At 42.9% G+C, this 13078-nt stretch overlaps 1 protein-coding gene across 4 annotated transcripts in view; it reads left to right on the top strand.

Annotated features, from left to right (window-relative positions):
* The first annotated feature begins 4254 nt into the window (after positions 1–4254).
* grid2 (glutamate receptor, ionotropic, delta 2) overlaps positions 4255–13078 on the top strand; it is a 478994-nt gene continuing 470170 nt past the window's right edge. For all 4 annotated transcript variants that reach the window (XR_011602276.1, XM_070963684.1, XM_070963683.1 and 1 more), the window contains exon 1: positions 4255–5315. Coding sequence is in view for 3 of the 4 variants with exons in the window: in XM_070963684.1 (XP_070819785.1) it covers positions 5228–5315 (88 nt within the window). In the remaining variant the exon portion in view is untranslated. The remainder of the gene's footprint in view (positions 5316–13078) is intronic.

Here is a 13078-nt window from a genome sequence, read left to right on the forward strand (position 1 = left end):
GAACAAGAATGTCACATTAATGACACAAAGCCTGAGTAGTTAATGTTGCATGATGGACCGAAACTATGCAACACTTTATCCTTTGTGTGTGGGCACATATGCCGCATACACAAACTGTCTGTTTGTGTTACTGAGAGTTACCCGATTGCATTTTTGGTCCATGGCCCTACTTTTCACACAGACAGTTTTGCCTTTTTAATTTTGTTTACAGTTATCAAGAGTGAGAGCTGCAAAAAAGGGAAAAGTCTGACTGCTGGTGGTGACAATGGGTCCCCAGGGAAGAGAGTATATGAGACGGTGAAAAAGCTCTGTAAAAGTAAAACATTGCTGTAAGGCATTAACTGAGTGTAAAACTTGTATTACCCAAATGGTCTTGAATACAAGACACTCAGCTTTTAAGGACTGGGTGTTAGGTGTTTTTGTCGAAGGTCATATTCTCAAAAGATCCTTTTATGAGAGTAAAATGATAGTCCCATGGGAGGTAAATTGAAAGGTAAATAATCAAGGGTATTAGCATGTACAGTAGACAAACTGTTGATATAACGTGAAAACATTGGGCTTGAAGGTTTATATGAATTTCACAGTGTCCTAAAATTACTGTTTGGAGATCGGGGGTTGGAAATCGACAACACAAAGACCCACATATGTACAGTTAAAGCCTATATACCACTGCCACATACTAAAATTAAACTTGTATTCATTACAGGGTCACAGCATACTAGGGCTGCAACTAACGACTATTTTAATAGTCGACTAGTCACCGACTATTGAAACGATTAGTCGACTAATCGGATAATTATTAATTTTTTCTTAAATTTAGCGTGAAGTTGATTTAATTATGTGGCAAATGATAATAAACACAAGAAAGATGGGTACAATGAAAAATACATCTTTTATTGAACATACTGCGGATTCGTACAAAAATTAAATAATAAAAAAAAAATTTAAAATACGTTTGTCAGGCACAGTCTGGCATAACGCTCAAGTTCTCTTTTATAGCGAAAATATGCTTATAAAATGTACAATGTATGTCATAAAAACCGTATTGGCTTGAATATTACTTCTTACCGAGGCGAGTCAGACTCTGTTTCGTTCAACTGCCCGACGTGCTTTCTCTTTAAATGTTCGTGCATCGGGTACTGCCATGATACGCAAGGTCTGCTTTGCAAACCTTGCAAGTAGTCTTTTTATTCGCTGTATCCAGGCTAAAATGCTCCCAAACTTTAGAAGTTTTGGTACGTGTACCTGATGTTGACACCGCCATTTCCGTATATTACCGCTCAGAGACAGAGACGCTATTGCGCATGAGCGACTCTCGGCAGAGATTATAATCAGGTGAGATGCCTCACTCTGTTGGAAAAACGCGTCTGGCGACAATAGTCGACAATGGAATTCATTGTCGACTATTTCTATTATCGATTTTTGTCAACAACGTCGACTAATCGTTGCAGCCCTACAGCATATACACCTACTCATCAGTATCCACACCATCCTTGGCCCCCAGTACACCACTGATAGAGGAATTACAGTGAATATCAATCCCAGCCAACACATAGTGCAGATATGGAGGTCTGAGTGTCCACTGAACTGAACAACACATGAACTGTGTTGTGCAGAGATGCAATTGTGCAGTGCTGTTCAAGCTAGCACCTTCTCAGTGTCTTTGCTCAGCAGCAGTCCAAATATTTTCTGACAAGTTAGATATTTAAACACAAAGTCAAAGGTCTCACTTTACTGGAGGCTTCACAACAGAGGAATTCAATTTTTTGCTTATATGTTCATGACACTACGATAAATTTAACAGAAGGTTGTGCCCTCTCTATTGATGGATTTTCTGAATCAGTCATTATGCAAAGCTCTGAATGTTTTTTACCAAGTTGTATTTCTGCCAGGAAGTGAATTAGAGTTTGTGATTTCACAGCGATTTATAACCAAGAGTTTTGGTACGCATGCCTGAGAGAGGCATAAATTTAAAATTCCTCTCCAGGCATTTATTAAACCTCTAAAAACTCATCTCTGTTCATCCAAATTACATATTTAGAAGTCTTTTTTTCCATTAAAGAAAAAATCCCACCATGCCTTACATTGGCTAAGATGCAACTCTCCACTTTGTAGTTTTACATAGTATGCACGACTGTCAGTAGTCCCCACCTCTACCTCCACTCACACCTGTGCTCATCAAACACAAACCTCAAACCATCAGCAGCTGAGTGATCTGACAAACAGTTGCGAGTAATGTTGCCTGTAAGTTTCTTCATCAACACCCTCAAGCCGTACAAAATGTCCTGTAAGCATTTGACATGAATCATCATGTAACTTGGCACACTCATGTCAGCTAACATTATCTAGCACACTGCAGATTTGTTTGGACAAAGTCAGCAGATAAAACAGAGAAAAAATAAACTTACCGGTTCACTAACATGTTGGCTCTGACTCCCTGTGCTCCCAGGATAAATGGATGGAGCAGCGTCATGCTTCAGATTAAATCTTGTGGTACAACGGCGCTCTGGAAAAGGGCTACTGCAGGTGACAGTTTGCCTCTTGGATTTTCAGAATCTTTGGTAACAGGAAGGTTCATGAAGGTTCACCATTTCTCCTTTTCCAACTTTTCAACTAAAAACACAACATGCTCTGCATCACGCTTTGCTTACAAAATACTCATACATAGCTAGAACTGGCTTCACCTCTGATACTCTGATCTGTTTCATCATCACCCGACCCTGAAAGCTCATGGTGTTGGTTTCTTAGGTATGTTACCTATGAAACTCTGGCTGTCTGAATCTTTGTGAGATTGTCATTGATCCACTGCAGGTCCAAGGTGGAAATGCTCAACCATGACATTGGCTGCTTATACTACTCATGATATATGTTGTCGTATATAAAAACACACCATATGGACATGTTAATAAGGTTAAAAACTTGATTTTATTTGGAGGAGATCTTAAAAGGAGTAAGCGTGCACATTTTTATGTTCACGTGAATGAAAGGTGTAAAACTCATCCATATTAATTAATTATCATTAGGTCTACAAAGGTCATTCATAGCGGTGGGACCAAATCAGTGCAACCACAAGTACACATACTTGTCACTTGTTTACATCTTGTTTCTTTTGAGTTGAACAAAAACCTTAAAGAATCAAAAGTGAAAAATAAATTCTATGCTGTCTGTCACTCTTCAGGAGTCAATCATTTCTTCAGTATCACTGATACTGACACCACATTTTGAATGGATTTCATTTTAATGCAAGAACAAATTTTGGACATAGCAGAATTGTATTTTTCTTGTTTTTATCTTCCTTTTTTGTTTGCATTACCTTTGCTTCGTCTTATCTCTGTATTTTCAGCTACTGCTCACTCACTGAACGAGATGTTCCCCTTCAACGTGAGTGGTTACATAAACATTTAATAATAAATCAATAGCGTCAAATAGGAGGAGTGAGAGCAGCTTTCACAGCATCAGTATCACTGTCAGTTTAATCTCCTATTCCTTGAATGCGTACACAACAGTCAGTCCAATGGCAGCCTGAGGCTCCCAACAATCCTAATCCCTAATCCAAGGTCTGGGGCAGATTAAAAGGAACCCTGGAGACTCCAGCCCTTCAGGGAGGCAGGGATGGATAAATGGATGATAGCATGGGGTGTAGATAGAATAGATGGACAAAAGGATGGGAGGACAGTTGCAGCAGGAATAGAGAATAAGTTTGTACAGGATGGAGAGAGGAGATTTCAATGACGGACGAATAAAAAGGGGAAAGGTATGAAAAATGAAAGCATCCTGTCCCAATATGTGATTCAAATAAATTAAACAATAGAAGTGATCACAGGGAAACTGGTTCAGGGTGTCCTCAAACGACACAACTGCCAGGTAAAGGCGATGGACATGAGTTTTAGACCCAGATAACCTTATATATCACCAGCTCTTGTTGAGGTGAGAGGTAGACAGCGGGTCGATGGCTGCCTGAGTGCCCATAGCAGAGCTAAGACTGGCAGATTACCCCCCTCTTCATCTGTCTGTCTCTCTGTTAGACGCCCCTCTGCATCCCCCGCCTGCCTTGATGGGCACATTTTGTCTCTCATTCTCCAAGGTAATTCCAGACAGTGGATGCGCGCATAGGCTGGCAACTGCTGCTGCTCATAGTTACTGCCTCTTTCTCTCTCTTTTTTCGCTCTCCTGGGTTTCCTCCCGCCCCTCCTCTCTCTCTCTCTCTCTCTCTCTCTCTCTCTCTCTCTCTCTCTCTCTCTCTCTCTCTCCCACACGGACGCGGCATACCTCCTCTTCACCAGCCACCGTGCGTGCTGGCGCCGACGCGAGTACCCGCATACAGAGTGCGGAGTGTTGTTGCGCGCATCCTCGGTTAATTTTTCTCCAGATAGCCTAGCCTACATTTTCCCCTTCCTGACGCAGGAAAGACGTGTGGCCTAGGAGCTCTCTTTAATTCTGTGTGTAAGAGTCCTCTCCATCCCGGTGTTTCTCTCATCTCTACGGGAAACTAGAGACAATTTCGGAATATGGTACCTCTCCGTGGTAATGCCATGTGACAAGGCTTTTTCTTCATTTGGCATTGCTTTCCCCTCCATCAAAAGTCGCTGTGTTCGTCTCTGTGTTCCGGCGTTGGTGATATTCAAAGAGGGGCTAAGTGCAGGAAAAATAAGAAGCTTCCTGTGAAAATGGAAGTTTTGGCCGTTGGCTTGGTCCGCTGAGGCTGCCGCTTCTGCTGGTGGTGGTTTGGTGGTTGGTGCAGGAGGGAAACTGCGTCGCCAGGTCTGAAAGGCTGGGAATCGCGGGTCATTATAACAGGACCCGCTTTTCAAGATAACAGGTTTTCCCTCACGTCATCGAATGGTTAAAGATTTAGTCCTTTAAATGAGCGGCCACATCATCCAGCCCCTCAGTTCACCTTAACGCGGCGGCGTTTGGATGCGGTTTGCTTGCTCTGCGGCTCAGCGTCTCTCCACTCGTCCAGAATATGATTTAATGTTGGGAGGAATTTCAACAGGGTACCATTCTGTGACTACCCGGGAATCTCTACTTATTTTCCTCTACAGACAAGCATCACTCTGTAACGTAAAGAGCGGAACATCTCAAGGCAGATATTACAGGGAATTTCCTTGACCGCCCTACAGATGGACTAAAAAAGAGCTTGGGTTCTCGGGATTTTAACTCTGTTCGCTCTCACTCAGAGAGCTGTGGTTTTCTCTGGTTTTGGGGGGAAATATCTCTGGACAACATGAAAGTTATCTCGGCTATGCTGCTCGTTGCCATTTTTTGGAGCCAGGAGTGGAAGTCGGCGCTCTCGGATTCAATCATCCACATCGGTGAGTTACTGCGCTTTTTCTCTCTTGTAATTTGCGGCCACAGTAAGGCTCTCTGTGCGTCTCTCAGGAAACAGATTGGAGGCTTCAGCCTTGATATGCGCTGCGCTGCTGAAAGCACAACATTGCTGCTGATTTATTTGACGCTCTGTGGTATTTAGTTGGCTTTAATATGAATGTAAATAATTGCATTCACGTTGTCGATGCCATACTTGAAGTGGGTCCCCACCAGGGATTTTGTCACGTACACTTCTTTATGTTACTGAAGAAATAGCGAACTAAAGATCTGTTGTGCGCCATTATGGACATCGTTACAAATGAAGTTTGCATTTGAGTTGGGCGATTATTGAGCATCAGTTGTTTTACGGTCGTTAATTCCCGGCGGTTGATTTTATTTATAGCCGCATGAATTGATCAGTAAAAGCATTGCATGCCACGTAAAGGGACTGCACTTACAGAGTGCAACGTTTCCCTAGAATTTCATGTTTAATAGCTGTGTGGGCAGAGGATGCGCGAAAAACAGGTGGTTTAGGATGTCGTGATGTTTCCCTGCATGGCAGAAGGATTGCCCTGGATGGTAGCAAATTTTCTACGTATAGAGTCTCCCGAAGCACAATGGCATTACCACCTTCCATCGTGAGCTACTGCAGTGCCAAGAAAAAAAAAGCGTTTTATGTCCCAACGTCTTTTCCGCCTTCCACCACCACCGGCAAAGTGTGGCACTGTTGTGTTGAGTGTGATTTCGACATCAGGGAGCGTATTCTTTCAGGCAGTGTAGCAGCGCCCCGGGCTCCGGCTGAGAGAGAGAGAGAGAGGAGAGAGAGAGCGAGAGGACGCTGGAGAGCGTGTCTTGCAGGATGAGATGAGGACGCGAGGTGGTGGTGGGCACACATAATCGTTGCACAACTCGGTGGCCTCGAATGGGCGATAGACCAGAGAGAAAGCAGTGTTAGGTCCATGAGTGTGAGTGACGGGCAAACACAAGCACGCACACACACACACACACACACACACACACACACACGGCAAAAAGATAAGCACCTGTCCACATTGAACTGTTATTTGACCGCATTATGCACATTGCCAAGATCACATCCACATTTCAACAAACACACACTCACTCACTCACACACATGCACACTCAAACACACATGCCACACATTGTAAACCAGCAATCTAAGCCACGGCATTAGCCTGCCAGGAAGGGAAGACTGGCCTGTTTGATCCATTTAGGCCGTGGCCAGCTGATTTACAGAGCAGACCCCAGGCCAATCTAGCGGCTACCTGGACGCAATTTGCCAAGAGCTGGATCAGTTTGAGGTGTTGTCTGGGCTCTAGACCAAGCTGATGCTTCATATCAGACTTACAACAGCAGCATGGCCAAATGGATGAGATTTACACAGGTCAAGTAGAAAGTGAATGTGTATTATCTAATTTGCAGACAATGGAAAAAGCAGGTGGTTTGCCAATCAAACCAGGTTGAAACCTCTTGTTGGGGAAACCAATCATTGCAGGTGCTGCATTGTGAACGAATAGTTTAACTGGCTTCCTGATTGTGATGAATTTTTGTTTGAAGATATTCAAATTAGGTTGCAGAAATGTTAGTGCAGTGCAGTAGAAAGTGCTGATGGAGAAGGGTAGTGAAGTCACACTGGTGCAGAAGCCTTCCCCATGCAGGGTTGTAAGCTGTGTTTGTAGCGCTACGGGGGATGGCAGTGTAATCCACTGGTTCGACAGATCACCCTGTGACTGGTTGGTTTGATCCCAGCAGCAGCCACATGTTCCGCAAGTGTCTCACAGCGAGACACTCAAACTTTACCTGCTCACTGACTGTAAGTTTTTTTTTTGATGGTCAGCAAGATGACTAAAACTGCTTAGTTATGAGACATTTAGGCTTACCAAGGCTCTTCAACTATGTGGGCGGTCTGCACTGAGGCACCTGCTACTGAAAGTGGGTCAAGGTTCTCTATATGAACACTGACTGGGTTCTGTTCTCTATATATAAGCCAACAGGGACTATATTGTAGTGTTCACACATGAAGTCTCAGTGGCTCCAGGTTCTCAGCAGGAGGTTGACCAGTAACATGTAAATTTACTTGAGGTGTCTGCTGTCCTGGCATGTTTATGTGGAAGCTTGGTTCTTCTCATCAAGTAATAGCCCCTGAAACTTTCTGAAAATATTAATTTGTGTGTTTTTTAAAAAATGATTTCTGACTGCTGATCCTGGTCAGAATCACATTCATTACAGACAAAGCTAGGAATAACAATACCTATTTATATGTTTATATTAAGCTCTGCTGTAAGTCCGCAGTATAACTGTAAGCAATTTATTAGCGCCCAAAAATACTACACATACTCAATAGCAAACATAAATAGACACAGCCCTCTGATAGTATTCAGTGTTTTTCTGTCTGTCTATACAGTGTGCATACAAAGTGAGTAGTAAAGATGAAGAGATATATAGTCTGCACTGTATTAGCACAGTCAGTAGGTAAAATTAGGCTCTACAAACATGGGATTTACAGAAGTGTAGGCTCTCAAATCACATCCAGTTTGCCACATAATCCATTCAAATCCCAGGTATATGTTTGAAGAGTAAATTTAGTGACATGGGTAATGAGAAAAGCCAGCTATTCCTCCTTGACCCTGTAGTGGAAACCCAGCCAGTGAATGGTTTCCAATTAGTAGAGCAGACAGTGAATGCTGTGGGTAGTTTATTGGTTGGCTGACTGTGTTCTTGGTTAGTTACAACTCCATTTAAGCAATGTGTAATGGGTTGCTTGCATGCATGCAAGTGTGCTTGAGTGTGTTTGAGGACAAAGGATCAGTGTGGGTGCTTGGTTGGTTGGTTGGTGTGATTTCAGTCATTGTGTCCCCCCTCACCTTAAATCTAATCAATAGTTCATTTCCCTGCTAGCCACAAGTACTTTGAATCGCAACAAAAGGTTATCACCCAAAAACAGTACTTCTCTTTTCACATTCTGCCTCTCTCACACTCATCCCCCTTATCCTCACTTCTTCAGCAGACCTTGGAAACAGGAGATAAACCACGGTGTGGATACAGTGGAAACAAGTATAGGAAAGCATATTATGATTTGGTGTCATTGTTTTCTCACAGAAGGTGGTATTGTTTCAAGGAAGTAGGAGCCACAATAGCAATTCAGTAGTTTCTGCATGTCAGAATTCAGCATTTTGCAAGTGGAGATAATTTTCATCCATCTTCTCTCCAACACAGACAATGCTGACCTATCTGTGTGTGCATCTGTGTGTGCGGATCATATTGACTTAGACTGCATGAGAAAGAAAAAAAGTACTATACCCAGCAGGCGCATCACATTGACATGTCAGACGTAATCCCTCTTTAATCCCTTTGTTGCTGCTAAAGATGGAAAGAGAGAGAGAGAGACAGGCAAAGAGAGATATATATCAAAGGGAGAGGAAAAGGAAAAGATGGAAGACAGAAAGTAAAAGGCAGAGAGAAACCAGGGGAACAAAGGAGGAGAAGCAAGACTTTGTATTGTCATCATCCACCCTTTTAGCTATCTATACTGCAACCTGTGCCATCCTATCACAGAGTTCGGGGATATTAACGGCACTGACCGGCAGACGTTTTCATCTTGCACTGTCCAGGCATTAAATTTGATTGAGCTGCTGGCGAGCTGGCTCCGCTGCCTCGCCCGTCTTCCTCTCACTCTCTCTTTCTCCATCTCTCTCCCTCTCTCTAATGATCAGCATGCAGAAGGAAGGGGGGAGTCCGCTTGCCTCTTGGCCCTCACCGCATCGTGTGCTGCATGGCAATAGCCCTCTGCTTTATGAGGGGGGTTCGTATGGATTCTGCAAGTGTGTGTGTGAGAGAGAGACAGTCTGAGAGAGAGACCTGCAGAGAGGCATGGTGTGGAAGTTTGTGTGGTTGTGTGTGTTCTTGATTAGTTACACTCAGAAAGTCACTGTGATTTATGCAGCCAGATTAAGTCCTCACTTGGGAACCGCACTGGTTTTTAGCTACGCAGTGTGTCAGAGTGCATCCACTGGCTCACCATGCATCACGAATGAGGGGAAGGAGCCAGCAAGTGAGCCTGGTTCACCCCTGCTCAAATCATGTATTGTGTACTGGCACACTTCTCACTCACTCTCAAGTACATCAATGCACAATTCTGATACAGTATATTAGATTTGTCCTGGCTGTACTTAAGAGATTTAATGCTTGGTCTGAGCCTACAGATTCATACCATTTGTAGTTCACAGATTTCAAATACCGAGGGTATAGAAAATTTAAACAAATATAAGGTGGCTACATGTGACATGATGTCTTTATCAAATATAGCCACATATTACAGATCCCGTTATGGTTAAGGTCTATGTCTCTTCTAAATGCTCCTGGCTAGATCACAGCAAAGTAGAAAATGAAAGAAAGAACACTGGAATGAAGAGAAAAGTGGAACATTTTTTTCCTTGGAAGCAATCCCCCACAACCGCTTTTAAGGTGATGCAATTTTTCAGCTACTAATGGATGAGATGATTTGTGTCATGTCATGCTTTGTCATTCCCAAAATGCAATTATCTGATGTGCCCATAGGCTCTATCGACTCTGTTACACCTGAAGGCATTCTACAAGACTGATTTGGTCCCATTTATACTGCATTACACCTTGAACAGGACACAGTGTGAGTAGATGCATTCGAGGAAGCTTCACGTGAAAGTCAGTTATTGTTGAGTTTTATCATTTTGGAAGGGCCTAATTTGCCAAATAATTTCTGTCCCAGAATTTTGTGGAATCATTGATACATGACATCCATTACTGTCATCTCATTTTTAAAAGCACCTGTGCAACACTCCTTAACTACAGTACTTTCTTGATGTGACAATGTAGGAATACAGAGAGCGATACTGGGAGAGTATGGGAGAAAACTGAACTGATTCTGGAGGTCTGTCAGCCTGTGTTACCTCTCATTAGACACTTCATTAAGGCCATTAAATGCTTGATGCTCTGCAGGAAAGAGACAGTGGTGCATATGTGTGTTTATGTTGTTACTTGTTGTTTTGTGTGTTGTATTACTCAGTTCATTAAGATTTGACTACCAAAAACCAGCATGTGTGGTCGCAGAATTGGGCTGAGTGTGACATCAGACTAATTACTGAGGTCCACTGAGATCCATTTATTACAGCTCCAGCTCTCTAGTGCTGTTGCTTAGCATTCATATTTCAACCCACAATGTCTATGGTAACACAAATGACAGCGATAGGATACACAGATTTGAGGCATTTCACACAGATTCCAAACTGCAGGCGTTTTTAGAGCTGCAAAACATTGATTCACTCTTTGGATGCACATTAAACAAGTGGTGCATGGACCACATCACTAATGATACACAAAATTAGAACAGTAATTCATTTTTAGGAACATTTAAATGAAGATTTCCCTCATTCATGTACAGTTTGTGTGTTTGAAATATGTTGGGTCATATTTCATCTATGTTTGATACCTTCTAAGTGTCCACAGTACAGTTCTCAGTGTCCTGCTGTGGACAGGGTAAGCTATTGGAGACCAACATTGTTTAGATGAAAGGGGACAGAGGGAGAAAAAGTTATGTTATCCTTTGAAACACCCAGTTCAGTTAAGGTGATGAGGAAGGGATCAGCCATAGATTATTGGATCTATGCAGTGTATGTGTGTGTGTGTGGGGCTCTGTCCCTAAACGGTGGTGATTGAAAGAGGAGGATTTCTGTCATTTAGATGGAAAGAGTTGAAAGAGCGAATGAGAGGTTTCCATTGTTTGTGGGGTGAGGAAATAAGGGGGTGAGAGACAGAGAGGGAGATTTGTCCTGGCATGGCCTGATTTTTCTTTCACTCCAGTGCTATTCTAGTCTTTTCCATGGAGAATGATTTCTAAACATCTCAGTGTGTGTGAATGGCTGTTCCTGCCTGGTTTTGTCTACGAGTTTCACAGCTGTCAACATCGCTTCCTCTTTTGAACTCTCAGCTTCTGTTTGTGTGTGCGCGCGCACATGTATTTTAATCTGCGGTTACGCACCGACTCAGAATGGTGGGGGTTAGGCAGTGTGTACTAAATGCTTCAGATATTTTGAGTTATGTATCTATGAGTGTTGACAGATGTGCTGGTCCATGCTTTCTTTGACTGGGAAGATTTAGCACCTCACCTGTGCTGATGAACACTAGAGTTTTATGTGTGTGTGTGAATGTGATTTACAGAAGTGCAAACTGTGTGTCTGCTGTGTGTATGTTTGTGTGATACTTGAGACTGTTGTGCATCCTCTTGTGAAGGAAAGAGACAGACAGCAGCTCTCTGACGTCTGTACCTGGTCACTGAGGCAGAACCCTTAACCAGGCCACAGAGACACAGGGAAAGAGAGAATATGTGTGTGTGTGTGTGTGTGTGTATTTCTGAGGTTGAGATGGACTGACAGGTATCTGTGAGAAGAAGCATGATTGTTTGTCTGAGGTTGACTGCAGATGTAGGTGAGGAGAGACAGTGCAGCCCCTGCCGACGGTGCTTCATCTCACCGCAGCAGTCAGTGATGCAGGTAGAACATACCAGATGGCCTGGGAAGAACTTGTACAACACAGGCCCGTGTTCCAGGATGATTGTATTGTTCGTTTGTGTTTATCCATTCGACACACGCAAAGTCACACATGCTGAATGTCGTTGGAGGACAAGAACCTTTGCTCACAAGAACGAGTGTCAGTTTTCTTTTTGAGGAGATTGACTTGAACTTTCTGTGAGCAGACGCTTGAAGACCACATACACAAACAAACACACATCCAAAATATTAAAATTATAAAGGTACGCTTTTGCTCTGGCTCTGTATTCTTAATGTTGTGTTTTAAATTAATGTTCATTAATTCATGTTTAAACATTTCTATGGCTTGTGCTTTATGCACATATATACTGTATGGGGGTGTAAGTGTCCCTGTATGGTGTTCATCCTATCTGTACTTCCTACATTCTTGCAGTTGAGTGAATATTTACAGCTGCCCTCTCCTCCCTCGCTCTCTTTCCTTTTCATGGTCTTGTTCACCATATCTCTGCCGACACAAATGCTGTTTTAGTCTTCCAGCAATCTGCACTGTGTCTCACCGGGGCAGAGGGTGCCCTGAATGTGTATAAAACGCGTTTTTGTGTGTTCACTGTATTTGTGTGAGCATCACAGGCACGCATGTGTGTAAGCATGTTCATCCATTAAGCAGTGCTCATACTGCCAGAACTTGCATGCAGCTCGAAGTGCTCGTTTGTGAGCACATCTCCGGACTGCATTCTGTATGGGCACTTGCCAGCGTGTGTGGGTGGTGTGTATAATTATGTGTCTTCATTCATGTGTGTGTATGTGAGTGCCAACTTAATTTGCTAGCAGTGCCTTTCTCTCCTATGAATTATTTCCTCTACAACTGATCATGGACAGGCTGCTTTTCATAGCACTATAAAACACAGAAAGCATGGCATTGGTGCGTTTATTCCACTATATGCACACACGCACATAAACTATAGCATGTGTGCTTACACACAAAGGTGCACACGAGAAATGCTCACACGGTCACAAAACAATATACATGTACATACAACACTTTTAAATCCAAGGAACATTGACTTTATAGTTTTTGTTTGTTTTATTCATTTGTAAATTATTCACTGGACCGTAAAGCATATAGCTGGTTGGCCGTGAACTTTGTTGTATGCATTGTGTGACACCCTTTCAAAGGAGTGCATGCATAATAAATGAATAAATACACACGTAGTAGTAGAATTGCT

Source organism: Chaetodon trifascialis, chromosome 6, assembly GCF_039877785.1.
Source record: "Chaetodon trifascialis isolate fChaTrf1 chromosome 6, fChaTrf1.hap1, whole genome shotgun sequence".
Classification (NCBI taxonomy): Eukaryota; Metazoa; Chordata; class Actinopteri; order Chaetodontiformes; family Chaetodontidae; genus Chaetodon; species Chaetodon trifascialis.